At 41.2% G+C, this 20,565-nt stretch overlaps 2 protein-coding genes across 4 annotated transcripts in view; one reads left to right on the forward strand and one right to left on the reverse strand.

The window, feature by feature from the left end:
- Positions 1–2,180: 2,180 nt before the first annotated feature.
- On the forward strand, positions 2,181–13,672 carry map6d1 (MAP6 domain containing 1). 3 transcript variants are annotated; one of them, XR_012595855.1, is made up of 4 exons: positions 2,181–3,193; positions 6,219–6,546; positions 6,701–6,865; positions 12,996–13,672. XR_012595855.1 is itself a non-coding variant. In XM_074651123.1 (4 exons), exons 1-3 carry the CDS (start codon positions 2,685–2,687, stop codon positions 6,794–6,796), a joined length of 933 nt encoding a protein of 310 aa, XP_074507224.1. In that variant the 5' UTR covers positions 2,181–2,684; the 3' UTR covers positions 12,996–13,672. The 3 variants fall into 3 exon arrangements, 2 of the variants coding, with proteins under 2 accessions (XP_074507224.1, XP_074507225.1); XM_074651123.1 differs by having other exon boundaries at positions 6,701–6,796; XM_074651124.1 differs by lacking the exon at positions 6,701–6,865 and having other exon boundaries at positions 2,185–3,193.
- A 1,273-nt stretch (positions 13,673–14,945) lies between these two features.
- The window catches only part of yeats2 (YEATS domain containing 2), a 28,556-nt gene continuing 22,936 nt past the window's right edge, over positions 14,946–20,565 (reverse strand). Inside the window, exons 26-30 of the mRNA XM_074651118.1 lie at positions 20,148–20,352; positions 18,158–18,393; positions 17,917–17,991; positions 17,655–17,728; positions 14,946–16,424 (exon numbers count right to left, since the gene is read on the reverse strand). Coding sequence (XP_074507219.1) covers positions 16,316–16,424; positions 17,655–17,728; positions 17,917–17,991; positions 18,158–18,393; positions 20,148–20,352 — 699 coding nt within the window. The 3' untranslated portion in view covers positions 14,946–16,315. The remainder of the gene's footprint in view (positions 16,425–17,654; positions 17,729–17,916; positions 17,992–18,157; positions 18,394–20,147; positions 20,353–20,565) is intronic.

Below are 20,565 nucleotides of genomic sequence, written 5' to 3' on the forward strand. Positions count from 1 at the left end.
TTTGGAAGGGGCCCGACCACATATGGTTGGGAACCACAGGCCTAAAAGCCTAATCTACAAAACTGTATATATGTATGGTAATTAAATCAAGCTTCACCTTGACCAGCATTAACAGTAACTTAAGTAATAGGTCTGAATACTTCTTCTATTTCTGGCTGTATTTTACATAATGCCTAAGAAAAAGAAATACATATACTTACAGTTCATTTACATTAAAAATACAAAGTTGGAGTAATGTCATATATTCCCCTGCAGATGGTAGCATCACACTGATATTTTCAAAGGATTTTACTTCCTGGATACTGTTCATTAGCAGTATAACAAACTCACTGATAACCTAACAGTGGTCATCATTTCATTATCTGTCATTGAAAAGTCGATGAAAGTTGCTTTTTATGTGTCAAACCCACTTAAATGGCTCTTAAACTGTTGTACTGCCTCCCTGTGAGAGGCTAATGTTGCTTCCTTCTCTGTGAACAGCTCACAGAGGGAAGTTCTTGCATAGAGTGCCATTCTGTCAACTTAATATTCACACTCACTGAACTGTAATTCTCTACATAAACTTAGACAGTATAAGAGCTTTCTCGTCTGCAGTCTTTTATGGAGTAATAATCAGTTATCTCGGAAGAATCGGAGCGCTTCGGAGTCTCTTCATCCATTTATAATACCGCATGAAAGGCATACTACACTTGTTTCTAAAAGATAGGCATAATGTTGAGGACCGTTCCTATGAGCGTTCCTATTGGCTGTGCTCCGGCTTGTGTGCGGTGCTTGGTATTTCCTCAACTGGTGTCAACATGGCTGCCAGGTCCCAAACGTTCTCATTTTACAGCTAAACAGTACACTACAAGATGTTTCTGAAAACATTTGAGGCGAGAAATAGGCATTACAGTAACGGAATATTGATTCATATTTGATCAGCGCTGCCTAGTTTGACCGTTTGATCGGAGTTCGCGAGTGATTGACAGCTGCTCAGAGACGGCAGGCTCCAGCTCGGCTGTGATTGGTTGTTTTCCTCCGGTCTGTGAAATCTTGCAGATGCCATTAGGAGCACCAGAGGACACAGAGGCACATGCTTTTTTTTCAGATTACCTGTCTCATGCACTACTGTCAGGATATACTGACCTTTTTATACAAATAACTTTTTTTAATCATATTGTAAGGAAGGCTTCTCGTTGCCTTAACTATAAACTTACTTGCTACTTAATTAAACTACTGTAGGGCTGTGGGTAAAGCAAGAGCACGGGGAGAGCTTTGTCTGTGCAACAGGATCCACTTTAATGTCTCAACTCAAGCCTAGGACTATTGAACACCCATAACTAAAAAGGTGGCACATCACTTCTTACTTCATATCACTCCGCCAATCTTAATCATCACTCACCTTATACAAGCAAGTAAGGTGTGCCATATTATATAGTTCCAGATCTAACTTCAGGAGCAGAATACAATATGTATACTGTATAAAATAAATCTTTACAAAAATAAATCTAATCGTACAATATTTGCTTTAATTCTAGCTACTGCTGCTTTAAGTCGAACCTAAAGTTACACTAAAATCTGTGACCACAGAGAGCCAGCAACACCAGGTCACTAGGTCACCATTTCTGCCGTCAGCCGTCAGAAAATGTGACCCCACTGTGTGTAATAAATGAGGCAAATATATGACAAAAAAAGTAAATTGTAAAAAAAAAAGAAGATATATTTTGATCATTTTAATTCAAAGATATATTCACAAAACTCAAAAGTAAAAGTTTGGTATGAAGTTTGGTGTGTAATAAATGAGGCAAATATATGACAAAAAAAGTAAATTGTAAAAAGAATAAAAATTTATTTTGAGAATTTAATTTAAAGATATATTCACAAAACTCAAAAGTAAAAGTTTGGTACAGTGGGGTCACATTTTCTGACGGCTGACGTCAGAAAATGTGACCCACTGTGTGTAATAAATGAGGCAAATATAAGACAAAAAAAGTCAATTGTAAAAAAATATATATATATTTTGATAATTTTTATTTAAAGATATATTCACAAAACTCAAAAGTAAAAAGTTTGGTACAGTGGGGTCACATTTTCTGACAGCTCAGAATGGCTATCCGGTCACAGATTTCGGTGCAACACCAATGTGCCAACCTACACTGTATGTAGACTACTGTAGGTTTTTGACTCTGCATCATAATTATGTAACTCCTCATGCTGGCAACAGTTTAAGGTATACAGTAATATCAGTGATGGCAAGTGGAAAAAGCCATATAACTCCTCCAGTGGTGCAAGATTTATTAATTGTGTCTGGAGGATAAAAAAATCTTCCTTTTGATTTTGAATCCTCTGCGGACTCTCTGATCTGGATCCTATAGCTGAAGATGCGGAGAATAATTTGCTCCAGATTCCTCTGCATAGTGGAGGCACACTATCACAGCAGACCACGTGAGAGGAATATTCAATGACGGTCCCTCGACAGACCAGGTTCATCATCTACTGCTGCTGCTGCTGCTGACATGGACTCTTGGTGTTTTCTCAGCTTGGAGGGAGGACGACACTCAGTCTGAATGTAACCTTTCATCCTTCTTCTTTTTTTTCTGTTCTTTTTTTTTCTTTGATTTTTCTTCTTCTCCAATTCTCTCTCCTTCCACAAGTCCAAACAGTTATAGGAGGAGGAGGAAGAAGAAGAAGAAGAAGAAGAAGGTATGGCTTGGCCGTGCATCAGCAGAGTGTGCTGCCTGGCTCGCTTCTGGAACCAGTTCGACAAATCGGACCTGTCGGTGCCGCTCACCATCCAGAACTACTCGGACATCTCCTCCTCTTCCTCCGAGCAGCAGGAGGTGGTGCGCTCCGTCACCAAGCAGGTCTCCGCCTCGGAGCGCGCACCCGGGAATCACTACTCGACTCCGGACACGCGTGCAGCCGGAGCCCCTAATATACCCAAAGATGGCACAGGTACCAGAGGATCCTTCAGGGGGAGAAAGGAGCCCAGTTACAAGCCCCGGGAGGAATACCAGCCGCCTGGAGTACCTTTCCCCAGCATTACGCAGTACAAGCAGGATTACAAACCCTGGCCCATCCCTAGGAAGGAGAACTTCCCTTGGATTAGTAGCAGCAGGGCAGACAGTGGGTCGGACAGTCCGGTGAATGGGTACCACAGCCAGGAGAAGATGTGGGGAGAGGTGATGGAGGAGAGCAAAACCAGCTCCTACAGGTAGGACCATGTCCATCCTCCATCACTTCACTGTAAACAATTGCTGTTAATTTACAGCAGGATTTCAACAGTATTAACTTGTTATTGCTAAAAAAACAGTGCTTTACTGTTAATACAAAAGAAAAACCTGTTAAATTACGCTCATATACAGTTTTTTTTACCCTCCTGTTGTCTTCCCGTTGACCATGCAACTTTTGTCTGGTTTGACTGTTTTTAAAGCAGACATTATAAATTATCACCCAATTCTGTATTACACCTTTCTGGCCAACTTCATTCCAACTCATTACCACAAGTTTTACACTGTTTTGGGGGGAATTCATGATCAATAAACCTAATTTATATTAAATTAAACCTAATATTTTTAGTAAAAAATGCAGAAATTATGAATTATTTGGACTATACTCAAAATTGGAGGAAAATATGTTGATGGATTATCACAGACTGGTATATGTCAAAGTTTAGTCAGAATATTATAAATATTATAATATAAAAAAAATGTTTAATGACAGTGGGACACATTGCACCACCACAGGTGCTATAATTTTGAAAAAAATACCCATGATGCAACGAAAGTAGTGGTCATTATTTTTTTTTGCAAAGACCATATAACATATACATTGCGCTTGATTGTAAAATCAGTGAATTAGCTCTGTTCTTCACTCACATGTTGTTCTGGTTTGCATTCTGTGCTTGTAGCCAGCTATAGACAGACATTTTTGGGAAAAGTGTCAACAAGTCTATTAGTGCCTTTTTCCACTAACAAGTGCCTTTAATTATATTTAGTGTGACTAGTCCTATGTCTGTAACCTGCTAAGTCTATTCATATAGGCAAAAAATAATGTTTATTAAAATGCATGTCAAAAATACTGTGAAATTAATAAAAAAAAAAAACAGTTCAAACTGTATTTTTCATTAACAGTACAAAGCTGTACATTTCAGAGACAGTATAATAATGTTAACTTTACAGTAACATAAAGGCAACCCTGCTGCCAGTTCTTTACTGTTATTTTACTGGGAAATTCTTAACAGTGTTGTTTCAGCACCTGTCGCTGTCCACTGCATCTGGTGGTATCAGTGGCAGCTGGTGGAAATGTTTCTAGGTAGGGCTGTGCCACATCCAATCAATCAGCAAACATCCTGGTATGATTTAATGCAAAAAAAAAAGTGAAGGTATCAAAAACACTTTACTACTTTGCAGATTCAGATTATTAATACAAAATATAATCCCAGTGGGGAGAGGTGATGGAGGAGAGCAAAAACAGCTCCTACAGGTAGGACATGTCCATCCTCCATCCTCCATCACTTGTTTCAGCACCTGTCGCTGTCCACTGCATCTGGTGGTACACTGTTATGAATTCCCCAGTAAAATAACAGTAAAGAACTGGCAGCAGGGTTGCCTTTATGTTACTGTAAAATTAACATTATTATACCGTCGCTGAAATTTACAGCTTTGTACTGTTAATGAAAAATACAGTTTCAACTGTTTTTTTTTAATAAATTTCACAGTATTTTACAGTTAATTTACTGTTTAAAGATACATTATATAGCTGTTTTTAACCTTTCTTTTACATTATCTTACTGATTTGTTTTAATGCACTATTTATGTTGAATTTTTAACAAATATTTTAATAAATATTATTTTTTGCCTAGATGAATAGACTTAGCAGGTTACAGACATAGGAATAGTCACACTAAATACAATTAAAGGCACTTGTTAGGAAAAAGGCTATAATAGACTTGTTGACACTTTTCCCAAAATGTCTGTCTATAGCTGGCTACAAGCTCAGAATGCAAACCATAACAACATGTGAGTGAAGAACAATAAAGCTAATTCACTGATTTTACAATCATGTACAATGTACAAGTCTCACATGAGCAGATCAGGTCCCAGAATTAAAACAAATACTGCATGAAACTGTTACTGATGATACTTCAGTTGATCAGCAGTAAAGTGCTGTTTTTTTAAGAATGCATTATAGTTCAGTTAAAAAACGGCCTATGAGCGTAATTTAACAGGTTTTCTTTTGTATTAACAGTAAAGCTCTGTTTTTAGCAATAACAGGTTAATACTGTTGAAATCCTGCTGTAAATTAACAGCAATTGTTTACAGTGTATACAGTATAATGCTGATGCGTAATTAGATGTGTTTTTAATAATGCATTGACTTCCAGGGTTGACCCCAGCACCAGCAAAGCCCTGCATGGAGATAGGGGGTCATCAATAATTCTCTTACACATTTCCTATTCATATAAGTATAAATATTTGATTTTTATTTTTTTTTGCATTTTATTTTAGAATAATAGTGGACAGGAAGTTTGAGAGCAGTGACTTCCAAACCTTTTTTTTTTTTGGCTCAGGACCCTTTAAAAAGAAAGCAACGGTTACTTATACAATCCTATATATAAGTTATGAATCCCAAGCAGTGCAACCAAAGAATGATGTCAGATTTATTCATTTTAGTAGATTTTAGAGATCTAAAAATTTAAACTTCACAGTAAAAATAAATTAAAAAGTAAATGTAACTTGAAATGTTTGTTTCTTATCTTGTTAATCATCTTGCGACCGCTCAGATTTATCTCATGATCCCTTGGTTGGTACAGACCCCCAGGTAGAGTTATATACTGTAAATGGTGATGATGGTGATTAAAGGGATATTCTGGGGATTTAGTATCTAATGCTGCTAGGGACACATTTTTTAAAAAGCAAAGGCTGAGATATCTGGACTTTTAGTCACCGTTCAAGCTTCAAAAACACTGGATCCTACACTTCAAATAATGCATCTTTCATTAGGCCCTGCCTGCCTGGTTAATGCTCATGCGTTTCAAACTCTACCTCCCAGTCACAAACCCAGTCCAAGTCATCATCAGGGTTATTTTCCCAGATTTTAGACATTATGAAACACACAATCCAAGCACTCCCCATGACGTGAAGTGAACTCATCTTCACATGTCAGATCTGTAGAATGCCCCTTTAAGTCCCACTACTGAGCCTCCATCAGCCACCTGATGCACCTCTCTTCCTCCAGGCAAGAGTACAGGCCGTGGACGGGGGTGAGACCGGCCAAAAGCGCAAGGAAACCTCCTACAGCTCAATACTCCAGCCCGGGGACAGAGGCCACCCACGTCTCGCGTGAGACCAGCTACCAGGCTGCCTACAGCGGGGATGTCCACAGGTCCATAGGGCAGCATCGGGTGGAGCACAATATCCCATCGGCTACCTCCAACATACAACCCGCTGCTGTCCCACAGCCCATCCCCGCTGCCCTGCTAGCTGGCAGCTCGCCCATCACCTCCAGCCTCCAGCAGAGCATCCTGCCTGAGAGGGCCGAGCTCAGTAGAACAACAAAGGGAGAGGTAAGCAAAGGCAGCAGTGATGGTGTATCTTCACGACATATTAAAGCAAAAGCTGGAGGAGCCATGTAATGTACATTATTAGGTTCATTGGAGGAGCTACAGGTTTAGATTGCAGCATGCTCCTCCTGAAAGTCATCTTCTCTCATCTCCCCAGTGGCCTGTTGCTGTTTCAGAAGAAGTGATACAGCATTCTGTCCCCAAGCAGCTCAAAGTGACCCAGCTGTTTAAAACAGGCCATGTACTGTGTTAGGTAACACTCTGCTGGTGCTACACTCATTGCTTTGACCTGAATAGAGCAGGCTTGATGAGAACAAAACAGGTAAATGGGTAATTCTTCCAAAAAACCTGGAGACAAATGCACTGATATCTGTCTCAAAATAAATCTTTCTTGTCTAGGCCACAGCTAAAATATAATTTGACATACATTATAAGACGAAAACAGTTGAAGAATCACCCAAATATTCAATTTTGTCCCAGATTTGTGCTCTCAGATATAATGAGACGGGCACACACAGAACCAGATGTGTGATGGAAGCATATCTAACTACAACAAGGCAAGAGTATTTGCTCAGAAGGCTGTGAACTCATCAGGTTGCTCCAGATTATCGTAGGATAAACTGGATGACGGGACACGTCCCTCTGTCCTCCTCCCTGGGTGCCGTCGCTCAGGTCAGCTGTTCTGCGTGACAGTAAGTGAGACGGTTTTTGGGGAATCTCCAGAGGTTTAGTGCCATCCCTCTTCCCCGCCCACACCCCTCGCCGCCATCTGCCAGTGGAGAGCTGGAGGGCTGGTCTGGGCTGGGCCGGGTCAGGCTGGTTTGTCTGTTTGCACACCGTGTAGCAATAAATCTTTCGCTGAAATGTATCTGGGAAGGTTAGAAAATGTTTTTGTTGGAAAAGCTGTGTTTGCAGGGCTGTAGAGGACACTGAGGTCCTCGATAGTAGGGGGTTTTAGGAACCTGCATGGGGGAAGTTTACAGTTTACTTCAGTGGATAATTTATAGGCAGATTCCAGTATTTTGTAGACTCAATATATTCAAATTTGACTACTTTTAGGCTAACAAATAAACAAAAGTTTCATTATTTTTCCATCAGAATTTTAGTCTTGCAATGTGCATAATCTATAGCAAGTGAAAACCGTGTATCTCCAAATTTTATTGACGGTGTTCCTCCACGAGTAAAATCTCGTACTTCTTCAGCTAAATGAACACATTTAAAAACTGTTTTTCTTTGCTCATGAGAAGTTGACATTTTGGAGGTACATGGTTTTCATAGGACAGAGACATTCATGTTGGGTAATAAAATGTACAGACGATATAACTAAATAAGTGAAATTAAATGAATAAATAAAATGTGAAAATGCAAACAATGTAAGAAATAGAATTAAAGCTGCAGTTGGTAACTTTGAGCAAATATGATAAAAAGTTATTTTTTATAAAATTGTCACTACAGTATATCCTGACAGTAGTGCATGAGACAGATAATCTGTGGAAAAAAATCATGTGCCTCCGTGTCCTCCAGTGTCCTCTGGTGCTCCTAATGGCAGCAGATTTCACAGACCGGAGGAAAACAACCAATCAGAGCCGAGGAGTATCTAAAGCTGGACTTACACTGTACGAATTTTGAGCCGCAAGACTAATTTTAGCATCGAACCGAATTTCAGCTTCGTTGGGCGTTGTTTGCTGTGCAGTCTACAGGGGGGACCGAGGACCGATTAACTCCTCCTGACCAGCTGTTGGACAGTCGGATGAATTACCTCCAATTCTCTCTGCAAAATAGACAAACCATACTGTTCACGTCTTCCTAGCCACCTGCAAGTCCATATAGGCGGCACGTTTCTGCCTTGTTGGCATTGTGACCCGTACAGACCTCTGCTAGCTAACAGACTTTACCTGCCTCGGAGCTTTCAAACTAATCTTTATTGACAACTGTCAACAGCCAGAACAGCCCTCAGGGGCTGATGGGCCATGTTTGTTTTTTTCTATTTTACATGTACAGTGTGAGCACATAAATCGTGAGCTTTGGTTTTACATCGCAAACGATCTACTCATAGAGTAGGAGTAGGAATTACACAACAACATTTCTAAAATCGTACAGTAGCTGACAATCGCTGCTCGCGAAACTCACAAAAACTCCGATCAAACTGTACAGTTTTACTGTTTAGCTGTAAAATGAGAAAGTTTGCTACGGCTGGTGCTTGGTTTTGGCTCGACTGTTTTCAATATGGCTGCTGTGTCACAAACTCTCATTTTACAGCTAAACAGTACACGACAAGATGTTTCTGAAAACATTTGAGGCGAGAAAATAGTTATTACAGTAACAGCATATTGATTCATATTTGATCAGCTCTGCCTAGTTTGACCGTTTGATTGGAGTCCACAAATTTCGCAAGCAGTGATTGACAGCTGGGTTCTGATTGGTTGTTTTCCTTCGGCCCTGTGAAATCTTGGATTATTTCACAGATTATCTGTCTCATGCACTGCTGTCAGGATATAGTGACAGTTATATAAAAATAACATCATATTTTCTCAAAGTTACCAACTGCAGCTTTAATTTTGGTGTTGTGTAAAGTTTTTCAAGGGGAAGGGAGAACTCTGTACTTCTTAAATCCTAGCTACGGCCCTGTGTGTTCACCCTCAGTCCTGCAACTTCAGAGGTTTAGGAAGAAGTGATTCATGCATGAGAGAAAAATAAATGTTTAATTGCATCACTTTCAGAATAACGACTGCTCTATTAAGCCGTTATGTCCCTCAATAATATCCTGTGTGGAGGTGATTGAGGTCGAAGTGAGAGATGTCAATGGCGGGACAGACTCTATTAATAACACTGGCCCAGTTGGAGTTCACGGCACATTAAGAAGGGATGTGCTGCAGGCAGTGTGTTTCGGCTGTGGGACTGAACACCGCAGTTAATATTCTACGCACGCACATACGTGTGCAGTTTTCACACAGTTTCATCAGCTCTACCACAATCCGCTAGTGCGACACAAACCAGCCTGCCAGCAAATCGAGTTGATCTTAGATAATCCACCAACGGCCCACTCACCGCCGACTCATTATTGACTCACCAGCCCCCTGCAGAGGTGTCCGACCAAGCATTACACATCCCACTCCAGTATGCATTACACTGGGTCATGGCACTCTGCTGGTATTTGTCTTTGAGGGCACTCTCAGCTGGTGATGCCATTCTGTAAAATACATGTCTGCACCAAACTGTGTTATCGCCAGCAGGGGAAGCTTCCTCATTTAGCGTGGAGCAGAACAGACCGACTGTATCTATTCATTAAAAGATTTAATGGTTAAATCCCAAATAAGCGGCTGAAATCAGAATAAATCTGCTCTTGGTGATAAAGGAGTTGGGCAGCCATGAAATTCTCATTAATGCTCAAATCAATCAAATTGTGTACACCCCCACCTATAACACATAATATCCATCTCAACAGATAAAAGCTGTCTCTAATTTCATGACACGCAGCAGACAATTGACCGATAAGGACACGCTGATGCTTTTCATGATGAGTGTTTTCTTGAACTCACTGAACTCGCAGACCTAGTTTAAGACATCCTGACGAGAGGTTGTTGCGAACTGTCAGACGAGAGAATGAAGCTCTGTAAGAACCTGAAACCCGGCTTGTTTGACTTAAATTAGTGTAGCCCTGAACTCTCAGCACAGTCGTGTGCGTGTAAGGAATCAGGCCTGGCAACAGCAACACAAGGCAGACAGATTTGCAAAGATGGGCTGTATAATCTGGTGTGTGTGTGTGTGTGTGTGTGTGTGTGTGTGTGTGTGTGTGTGTCAGGGATGAGCAAGACAAAACTGCTGAATGGGGAACACATTTAGCATGCAGAGTGGAAACTTCTTGGTTGTTGTATAGTCAGCTTAGAGGCAGCAGCCCCCCGAGATTTAAGATTGTACTCTCAGAGTTCACGGGCAACTTCTGAATACAATGTATAACAGTGCTGTGTTTTCGGATGGCAGTAACATAGATGCACGGTAGAGGGGTGGAAATGCTCACAATGGCTTTAAACTGCATAAAGAGGATAGAAAGCCTGAAGGGACAATGTAGCCTAAAATACACATTCCTGTTATCTCCATTTTCTCTCTTTTCTCTCACCATTTAACCTTACAACAACACACTACTGGCACGCAAAACAACTACAAAAAGATGCAAGACGACCACAGAAAGATGCAAAAACTATTGCAAAAAGAGTGTCAGTCCGGGGGTCTGGGTCCTAAATAAGTGTAGGAGGGGTGGAAAAGTGAATTAGGCATTCATTTGTTACATTTAATGAATAACAGAACTATTAATCAAGAACGTCTTAAAGGGGACATATCATGAAAAACTCACTTTTTCAGTGCTTGTGCACATATATTTGGGTATCTGGAGCAAAGAATGTTTATTTCTAAGAAATGAAAATCGCCTCCGCCATTTTGGACTGTAATAAAGTTGACGACCATAATGACGCCAGTTAAACGTCCGCCTACAAATCGTCGTACAAAAGTAAATTATTTCTATTCTATTGTCATAATTCTCTACCGAAATGGTCCGTGTTGAACAATAGAAATATTTAAAATATGCATACTATTATAACTATTTACTTACTTATTTATTTAACTTTGTTGCCCTGTCGCTTCCCAGAGGAGCATAAAGTGAGCAATGGACATAAATGGAAGTTCAGCACACAGATTTTGAGAGCAACCTCAAACTTTTTCATGTCAAGGACCTCCAAAATAAATGTACAATAGACCACAGACCATGAATGCATAAGAGGTTGTGTCCTGTGCTTCTGCCTTGCGTGTTAGTAAATAGCCTACAACTATATTAAATTCTGTTTATGTCACGCTACTAGCACTACTAGCTGCTGGCCGATAGCCGGTTGTTTGGGAACAGAGACGTTAATACATCCACCACGGTACAGGCATACAGCATACAGCCCATGGTGTATTATAAGATAATAAAAGTGATGAATTACAGCCAATATGTTTCTTATTACAGCCGCATACAACTAGCAGGAAGCCGGCAGAACAGGATGTGTCATATGAGCGAGGAAAATAACAGAATTTTACAACTTTAGGACATAAAGTATTCGTACTGGAAAGTTGATGTACCTCGAAAAAATGTATCCTCTGATTTGAAGACGTCTCTTTATACATTCATGACTCTGGACTCATTGTTGTTTTCAGGTCCAAAATGGCGGCAGTGCTAATACGGCGCCATCTAGCAGACATTGTCAAAAAAGCACCAGAGTTTCGCCTCTTTGCTTCTGTACTCTGGAGTGCCTACCAACCCAACAACTGTGTAATGTCACAGAAAACAGATCAGAAAACACGTGATTCAACAAGCCATTCAAAACATGTTCTAGTAGAAACCTAAAATACAAGTATGAACCTGAAAATGAGAATAATATGTCCCCTTTAACACATTTAAAGGTTTCTAAACCTGCCACTGCAGTTTCTCTCCATCCATTGTTTTTCTCTTTCTACGACTTTCTCTTTCTTCCCCCCCCAAGCCAGACTTTCTCCTTGTTTTTCTCTCCCGTTGTCTTTCACTTGGACCTCTTCCCTGTTCCCACGCTGCCCGGGACAACAGAGGGAGCGTCCTGTGCCCAGCTGGCAGGACTCTGGCAGGGAGGAGAGGATTGTATTAAGAGCAGGGGAATGGCAAACAGAAGGTTGAGGGAAAAGAGAGAAAGCTAGGGGGAAAAGAAGAGGAGAGAGGAATGAGATGCGGCATGTGATAGATAGGTGATGGAGAACGAGAGAGGGAGAAGTGGGGGAGGGGTTAGTGAGCACCATTTGATGGATTATCTGTTAAAGTGCAATGTTGCACCGGGTTGCAGTCTTCTTTGGCACCAATCTAATTTAGGAGAGACCTGGCTGCTATACAGAGCAGAAAAGCCAGCGTGAGTGTGTGTGTGTGTGTGTGTGTGTGTGTGTGTGTGTGTGTGTGTGTGTTTGTGTGTGTGTGGGAGGGGGGAGGAGGTGAATACACTCACACACCAACATGAACTGCCTGCCCTGCCACCCAGAGCGCTGTGCAGTCACATTCAAAGTGCTGCTCGGACAGCAAGCCGTCAATCTCTCCACAGATTGTCTGATAAAAAAGCTGCCCCGATCCACAAGTAAATTAAAGTAGCCTGGCGCATTTTCATCGACAGATCCAATAATTGCTTGAAAGAATAGAATATGGGTGACTTTTTTTTATTCCCCACAGCCCAGAAAGACTCTGGTCAGGCTTTGAGAACAGCTGCCATCAGCAGAACCGAGCAGCACTAAGCAGGAAATAGCAACACAGTGAGTCCAGGCTGCTGGCGCTCTGACAGCAGACCTGATGCTTCTTGACGGCGCAGCCAAAACCAGTCTCCTCTCATTTCATGGGTCCAGTGTGAGCACCACAGCTGCTGCCCTCTCTGGTTTCATCGCTCTCATCTCTCTCTCTTTTGTCTCAGGAACATCTGGTGAGGACCAAGTTCCCCCCGAACTCTTCTGCTGTCTTTCAAAGCGGACCGAGGGCCTTCAACATCTGACAGCTGCTCCGATTTCCAACCATTCCACTTTGATCGGTTTCAGTTTTAAGGAATCAACAGGGGAATGATTTGTGTCCATTCCACAAACAAAAGAATCTATGCAAGGGAATGTATATTGTTGTGAAGCCTTGTGAGCTGCAGCGTCAGCATCCCAAGTGGAGACAGATAGATAGACGCCCCCCAAACCCCTCTTTTACACTCCCTCCTGCCCCTGTTGCTATGGAAATGAATATGCATGTAACAAAATAGTTTTAAAACAAGCTTTTTTGCAGTTATAGATGCACAAGAAACTGGCTGCTCTGTGTGTTTGTATGTGTGAGTTTGTGTGTGTGTGTGTGTGTGTGTGCACCTGCTGACTTGTCCTTTTGTTGTACATAATGTTGAGTCTGCTCCAATAATGAATGACATGGTCGGTCATCAAGTGTGTGTGGCCCTTTGGTGTTCTGCTAGAAAATAAGTTATTTATTTCCTCAGTATTCAATTAGTTTACTATTTTGAGAAAGTATTGTTCGGTCTATTATTTTGTAAATCTATTGTTAAAGAAAATATATGATGTACGTGAAATTACAATAAAAGAATATTAGGTTCTTAGCACTTTCTATGACATGTCACTTGGCTCTTTTTTCTCAGTAGTATTTGTTTATAGTATCACAAAGTTCTGGGTGTTATTAGTCATTTAGAGGAGTGTATGAATTAGAGTACCGATTGCAATAAACCACTATTATACCAAAGGTCAGGTAATGTGAAAGTGGATGTCATACTTACATAAACAAACAACGACAAAAACAGTTTGAATTAAAAGCAATTGGGGTGATAACAGCATTCTTATGTCCTCTTTATATTCAGTGTTCAAGGGTCAGTTACTCAAAGTTGTATGCCCCCGCCAACCAGTCAAGTTGCAGTTTACATCCATGTCTGTTCAAAATGTCATCACTTCATTTTATCCTATCTATATATTTGTGTGAAATTGTCAATTAGCCTGTGAATTGTTGGGTTATGGCCAAAAACGTGTTTTGTGAGGTAACAGTGATCTTGACCTTTGACCACTAATATCTAATCAGTTCATTCTTTAGTCCAAGTGGACGTTTGTGCCAAATTTGAAGAAATTCCCTCAAGGAATAATGTTGCTGTACTTTGGGTAATCCAAAATCCTCCCTGTTAACAGTTTTCATAGGGACTATTTCTTTCGTAGATAAGTTATTTTCTCCAGAAACATCTCCACCTCAATCGTATCAGGTAAGTATCAGATAGTCAGTGTATTACCTACAGTAGATGACGGTTGGCACGCTCCCAGTTTGAAGAAACAGGTAGCGAATCTTATTTTAGCCACGTAAAAAAAAAAAAATCACTATCAGTTTTAAGTGTAAGGTATATTTACAACATTTTTGCCGGTTTACCTTGCTGTGAGACAGCTATACAGTCTACGTTTCTGACGAGGAACTGAAGTTGTCATCTATGCTCTCGCCAAAGCAACCAGACTCAATTCACAAAAACAGTAATTTTACTTCGCAGAACACAGGAGTTGCTGATCTACCGCTGCCTCGATCGGTTAGTTTGTTTTTGTTATTGTGACTTTGGTTAGCTCGGATTCACCAAAGTCATTGGATAAGATTAAGAGAAGTGCCTCATACAAACCCGCTTCGAAACACCCAAACTATCCCTTTAAGTGAGAAAATGTGGTTTTATGTAATTTGGGTGAACTGGCCCTTTAACTCTCGAGTACAGTGGGTACCTACCTCACTATCCCTCGATAGACAAGAGATACTCCAGTTCATTGTCCACAATCTATCCTGATAATATGTTTATTAAAAAATCAACCCAAAGCAAACAAACATGTTCAACACAACTTGGGTTTGCAAGAAATAATTCAACGAGTTTTTCTTTGTTTATTACAAGAATATTGATTATATTTTTGGTTTGCACTGAAACATGAAAATACAATGTTTGGGTAACCTTCTACACTAATTTGGTTGAACAGGCATCACAACCACTCGGGCCAAAAAACACTTCCACTCGTCCAATCATCCACACATTAACATAATGCAAAGCTCCACATGAAACAGAATTACCAACATTACATCAGCCGACAAAACACACACGAGCACTCACTTACCATCAAATTCATTTACTTTTGTGACGACTACATCCACTAGTATCCACGCATATTCATACACACACACAGACTCACTATTGTTAGGGCATTACTGTTCGCAGTTAGATAAAAAAATAAAACAGGATTTGAAACCATCTATTTCATATTGGTCATATACACTGTGTACATCACATGATTGATACATTATGGTTGTTAACCAGAACACTTAAAAGCACTTTCAACTGGCTATCAAACCTGTTTCACGAAGGAGAGAAGATAAATATTGAGAGTGGCGTCTTGAAATCGTAATGATTTGTTCATTAGACTATTAGCAGTGTCTTGTTAAGAGTAAAACATGGGATGCTTCCATAACCCCTTCATAATCTATCTGCAACTTAAAAAATAAGAAAGATGAATCATCAGCTTTAAAAAACAGCGGTATTGTCAGAACCATAATTACCTCTGCCACAGGTAACACTAAAATACATCAAAAGATGTTCGCAGTGACGGATCATTGGTTGCCATGGCAATGGCACTTTTGGAAGAATCTCTCGGTTTGCTTTGCCCAAAGTACCCACCAGATATTACTATCAACATGATTGATAGAGAACACTAACACTCAAGATGTTCATTAGTGTTTCCCACTTGCTGTAAATCTGTGCTTCACCTCTGCTGGTAAACTGAATCTGTGACAGCAGGGTGAAGAACGAAGGCGGGGGACAGCTGTCTGATTTTTTTTTTAGCCCTGTAAGTCATTCAGGCTTCATTTCCCTGATGACTATCTGGCTGTCTAGCAGGAAACACTTCATCATTAAAATAATCTTGTTATGAGGTAAGCGAGAGCACAACAGCCTCTCAAAAATCAAATAACACCAGTCCCACAAAGCTGCTTCTCCATACATTAGGACTAAAATGTTACAATATACCCAGAGTATTAGAAACTGTTGTTATTCCGCTGCTGTGAGAAGCAAGCTGAGCCCTTCTATGTTTAAGTTAATGATAATACAGTACGTTAATTATTACTGCGCAACCTGAGGCAACAGGACTACATCCAGTCAGTTCACGGAGTCTCTGTCGTAACCAGGAGCTCCAACAGTCCTCGCATCTCGGTGTGTTGTCGGCCACCAGTCAATGTCATTCTTGTTATGCCTCAATTGTCCTTAGACAGGTAACCCATGTGTGTGTTGGTGAGGAAGTCACAGGTGGGGATGCTACTGACCGCCTGGTGGATGTTCATGGCTGTGATCTCTCTCGGAGCCCTGCGGAACCCAATGTTACAAAGTTAGCATGGCTCAACACAAGAAATATGTTTCAGTCTGCCCGGGACATCTCTGGTTGGCTTCTAAATTACTATTTGTTTAACTACTTTGTTGAATATTCAGCTCTGAATCAATGCATTTTGAGGTCTCTGATAATATCAGTTCAAGCCCCCGCTGTCTTACATCATGGAAACGGCATAAAGCACTCTGCAGACAAAGACAGTCAAATGTACTGATGTTTAAACCACAGCATATAATGACAAAAAGATAAAACAAAACAAAAACGTGCAACTCCTTGGTTTCTGCTGGTGAGGTAAGCTGTTCATAAAGATGTCAGATGTTACCAGTATTTGCCGAGCCAACAGGAAGAGTGTCGGGCTTTGAAGCAAATTTTCATAGTGGCCAAACGGTGGAAACACTTGAATAGCCCTTATTTAAATCATTAGGGCCTAAAAGTTGTAAAGTGCACTAATAGCAACATCCAGAGTTATTTCCCTTCCTCCGGTCATGCGAATGAGACCCAAACTGCGGCTGGAATGATAGCTGGGAGGCGGAGTTAAAGGAAACGCTACTGCGCCTGCTCTATGGGCCCAATGGATGCAGAAGATAGCCAGAAGATCCGGGTACTTTTCCAGTCGGAAGTCGAGCCATATCGGCTTCATGCACCACTGAGCAACTTTCATAGGAATGAACGGGGCCCCGCCTCCAAAGCTGTATCCAGTTCTCTTAATACATCCATGGGTTTTTGCAGACTTATTAAAGAGCACACTCTGCTGTGTTAAAATGCTTGTAAATTAATTAAACTTTGAGCAATCCTTTTTTTTTTACTATGGTTAATAACAGAAATCATAACTGATCTGAAAGTCAAAGTAATTCCTTTTATTTCAGATTTCTTTAGTAAGTGATCTCACTGGGACATATGCAGCCACCGGATTATATATAATCATATAATAATAATAATAATAATAATAATAAATATATATATATATATATACATATATATATATTGCACAATTATTATAGAATTTCTATTCATGCAATACAATTTATAGATGTTTCTTGCTGTGGACAAGTTACTGTAAGAATAATCTGAGTAGCAAGCTGGTGGTTTGGACAAGCTCTAGATATAATGAATGAAGTGAAAAATGGAGCATTAAGCAGGTTGCATGTTAGAGAGAGAGAGAGAGAGAGAGAGAGAGAGAGAGAGAGATAAAAAAAAAAGAGGCTGACCTGTTCTGAGGGGATTTGGCGTAGGCCCCAGCCAGAGCTTCTCTCAGGATGTCACTGGCAAACTGTTCAGTAGCCTGGAGCACACACACACATCATTAGTCACAAAGAAGCCCACTATCTCATACAGCACAAGGTGAATCACGCAATACTGTGTAGGTGTACATCTCATACGTAGTGTATATTCATCATTCTAGTCAAGGGTATGTCGAGGTAATGAGCTACTGTAAACAGCCAACTTTTTTTTTTTGGTATAGTGACCGACCTTCAATATCATGGTTTCGACTACTGGAGAGAACACATTCTTCTCCACCTCGACCGGCTGGAAGGTTACCCCGATCTGAGAGAGAGAACGAGGAGTCATTATATTAAAAATGGGGAAACTGGTGCAGCAACTTCTAGTTAAAAATGCAGTTGCTAGGAGCAACACAATAACAGGATGTTATTGGTTGAATTCATCAACTCTCCCCTGCATTTTCACTTCCAAAACCCCAGAGGTTCCTGACCTGCTGTGCTGTTTCACCGACAAACTGGGCGGACACGCAGGGGCCCAGGAAGAACTTGGGCTCCGCGTCAGCCTCTTGCTCTTCTTCTTTGACCTTCAGTTTCTGGCAGGGAGGGGTCACAGTGACGATGTCGACTACTTTGTCGTCTGCCTCCTCTGGTTCAGTCTTCAGCAGAGCTTGCATCTGCTCCAGCCGCAGCACCAGTTCCTCGCAGCTACTCAGGGTCGTCGGGCACTCTGCGGACCGATTCACATGTACATTTAACACACTAGATCACAAGCAGCAGCAGCAACTGAATCAGTGGCTGTATCCGCATACTATACTAGTACTGATATGGCCAAAATGTAGCATGTAGTATGCAGTATGCAAACAAAAGCAAAATCTCCAGTACGCCAAAAATACCCGGATGTCGTACTGATTTGGAAAAAATCCCCAACAAACCAGTCTACCTCGCCTACTGTATCCCACAATGCAAAGTGCTGGAACGGTACAGGCTATGATCACAACAAACAACAGCAGCCAAAAACTGCACGTTTTTTTTTACATTTTTCGTAGCTATTTCATCACTAAATTCGATTCTCAATTTTTGAGGCCAGAAATTAACTGTGTAGATTTTGAATGTTTACAGTTTTATAATATTAGATGGCGAATCGAACATTTGCTCCAATGTCCGTTTTCGGAGTTTAGAAACTCCACAATCTGCCGTGACAGCTAGCTAGCCCCTGTCGGGGTCGCTACCTCGCCAGCCGTGCAGTCACGCTCACAGACCTCGCAATGAGCTGGCTGGAGCTCTCTCTAGAGCTTTTATTTTCCTGTTTAAATATCACAACACTAATGTCCATTATAAACTTAACGGGAGCCTGTGTGTATCTGCTTTTTTTTTGTTGAAAAGCTCCACAATCACTTGCGGGCGTAGCTCGCTGTAGAGCCGGCCAGTCACGTTCACAGACCGGCTACAGAGCAGCAGAGTGGCGAGGGAAGAGGCGAGGGAAAGAGCTGGCTCCGACGGGGCAGAGAGATACTTGCGGAGACAACATGGCCCTTTTTAACATTACTCTAATATTTGTAGGGATATGAGTCCACTGCTTTTTTTGCTCCGACTGAAAAAGCAGTTTGAGTAAACTTTATCGAGCAGTGTTTTATATTTACGTCTCCCCTTGTTGATGATCCTGTTTGTTTTACTTCACCATGAGCTGTTAGAATAAATTGTTTAAGGGGTAGGGGAGCTGAATCATGCAGTATCTTAGAAAGTCAACAAACACACAATCAAAGTTGTATTTTTCGATAATATTGCAATAGTGGTACAAGTTTGTTTTTTGTCCTGTGCTTTAAGAGCTCCTTTAAAAGGCTAAAGCCTGGCCTAGCATACTGCAAAATAAATCGCTTTAACTGTTTTATACTGCATACTACTGAGGAATGCAGTATGTACTGTACTCTATTCGTCAGTAGTATGTAGTAGGCGGTTTCAAATACAGCCAGTAACTCACTCAGCGGCGTGTTGTGTGGCTGTGGGTGTTTAAAGGAAAAATGTTTTGTTGAATACTGGCTCATTTTTCCGGTTCAACAATGTGACTATTAAAAAATAAGATTATTTGTGCAAGGAGGAGGGACGACGACAACACAAACACAGATAATCCTGTTGTCTGGCTCAGGCAAGTGTGTGACTCACTGAGCTAAGCAGTCTCGTCTCTCACCCTTTACAGACAAAAGACAGAATTAATGAGAACTCTCTGTGAATAAAACAACACGGCTGAACAAAAACACAGAGGCTGCACACTGGCCGCCCTCACACACTACTGGACTGCAAAACACATTACTGGACCAACTGGTAACCGCAGAAGCACAACACCCACACATGCAACGCTGAAGGGAGAATATTGATCCACTTTGAGCCGAGTCGACTGTGAAATCGCAAAAAAGGAGGCGAAGTAGATAATCCCTGTGTAGAAAGCTATGTACCAAAACAACACACACACACACACAAACTCACCGGGCTCGTTGTCTATCTGCGTGAGGATGTCCTCGATGGACTCGTCGTCACTCTTGCGTTGGGGCTCGAGGTCAGGCGGCGTGTAGCCCCTCTGCCGGCACCACTGCACCACCTCTCTGGTCTTTGGGGGGGTGAGGGCCTGCAGGCGGGGCGAGCGGTCCAACACATCCTGGATAACCCGCTTTACTGCCACCGCTCGCTGATGCTACACAGAGAAATACCGATATCTATTATGTAAAAATGTACATTAGGCCTTAAACCCCTAAAATCCATAGCTTCACATAGATTAAAGATGACCTATTATGCTTATTTTATTTTAGTTTACATGCACCAAAGCACCTCTTCTTTACCCTCTGTCTGAACCCCCCCCCCCGAAAAGCCCAGTCTGCTCTGATTGGTCAATCGAACCAAACTCTTC

This window comes from Sebastes fasciatus, chromosome 11, assembly GCF_043250625.1.
Source record: "Sebastes fasciatus isolate fSebFas1 chromosome 11, fSebFas1.pri, whole genome shotgun sequence".
NCBI lineage: Eukaryota > Metazoa > Chordata > Actinopteri > Perciformes > Sebastidae > Sebastes > Sebastes fasciatus.

Bases quoted from the DNA above. Each gene is read 5' to 3' on its own strand.
- map6d1 (XM_074651123.1), top strand. From the start codon at position 2,685: ATGGCTTGGCCGTGCATCAGCAGAGTGTGCTGCCTGGCTCGCTTCTGG. The intron at 3,194-6,218 runs GTAGGACCATGT...CTCTTCCTCCAG, and splicing joins AGCAAAACCAGCTCCTACAG to GCAAGAGTACAGGCCGTGGA. The intron at 6,547-6,700 runs GTAAGCAAAGGC...TCATCTCCCCAG, and splicing joins GTAGAACAACAAAGGGAGAG to TGGCCTGTTGCTGTTTCAGA.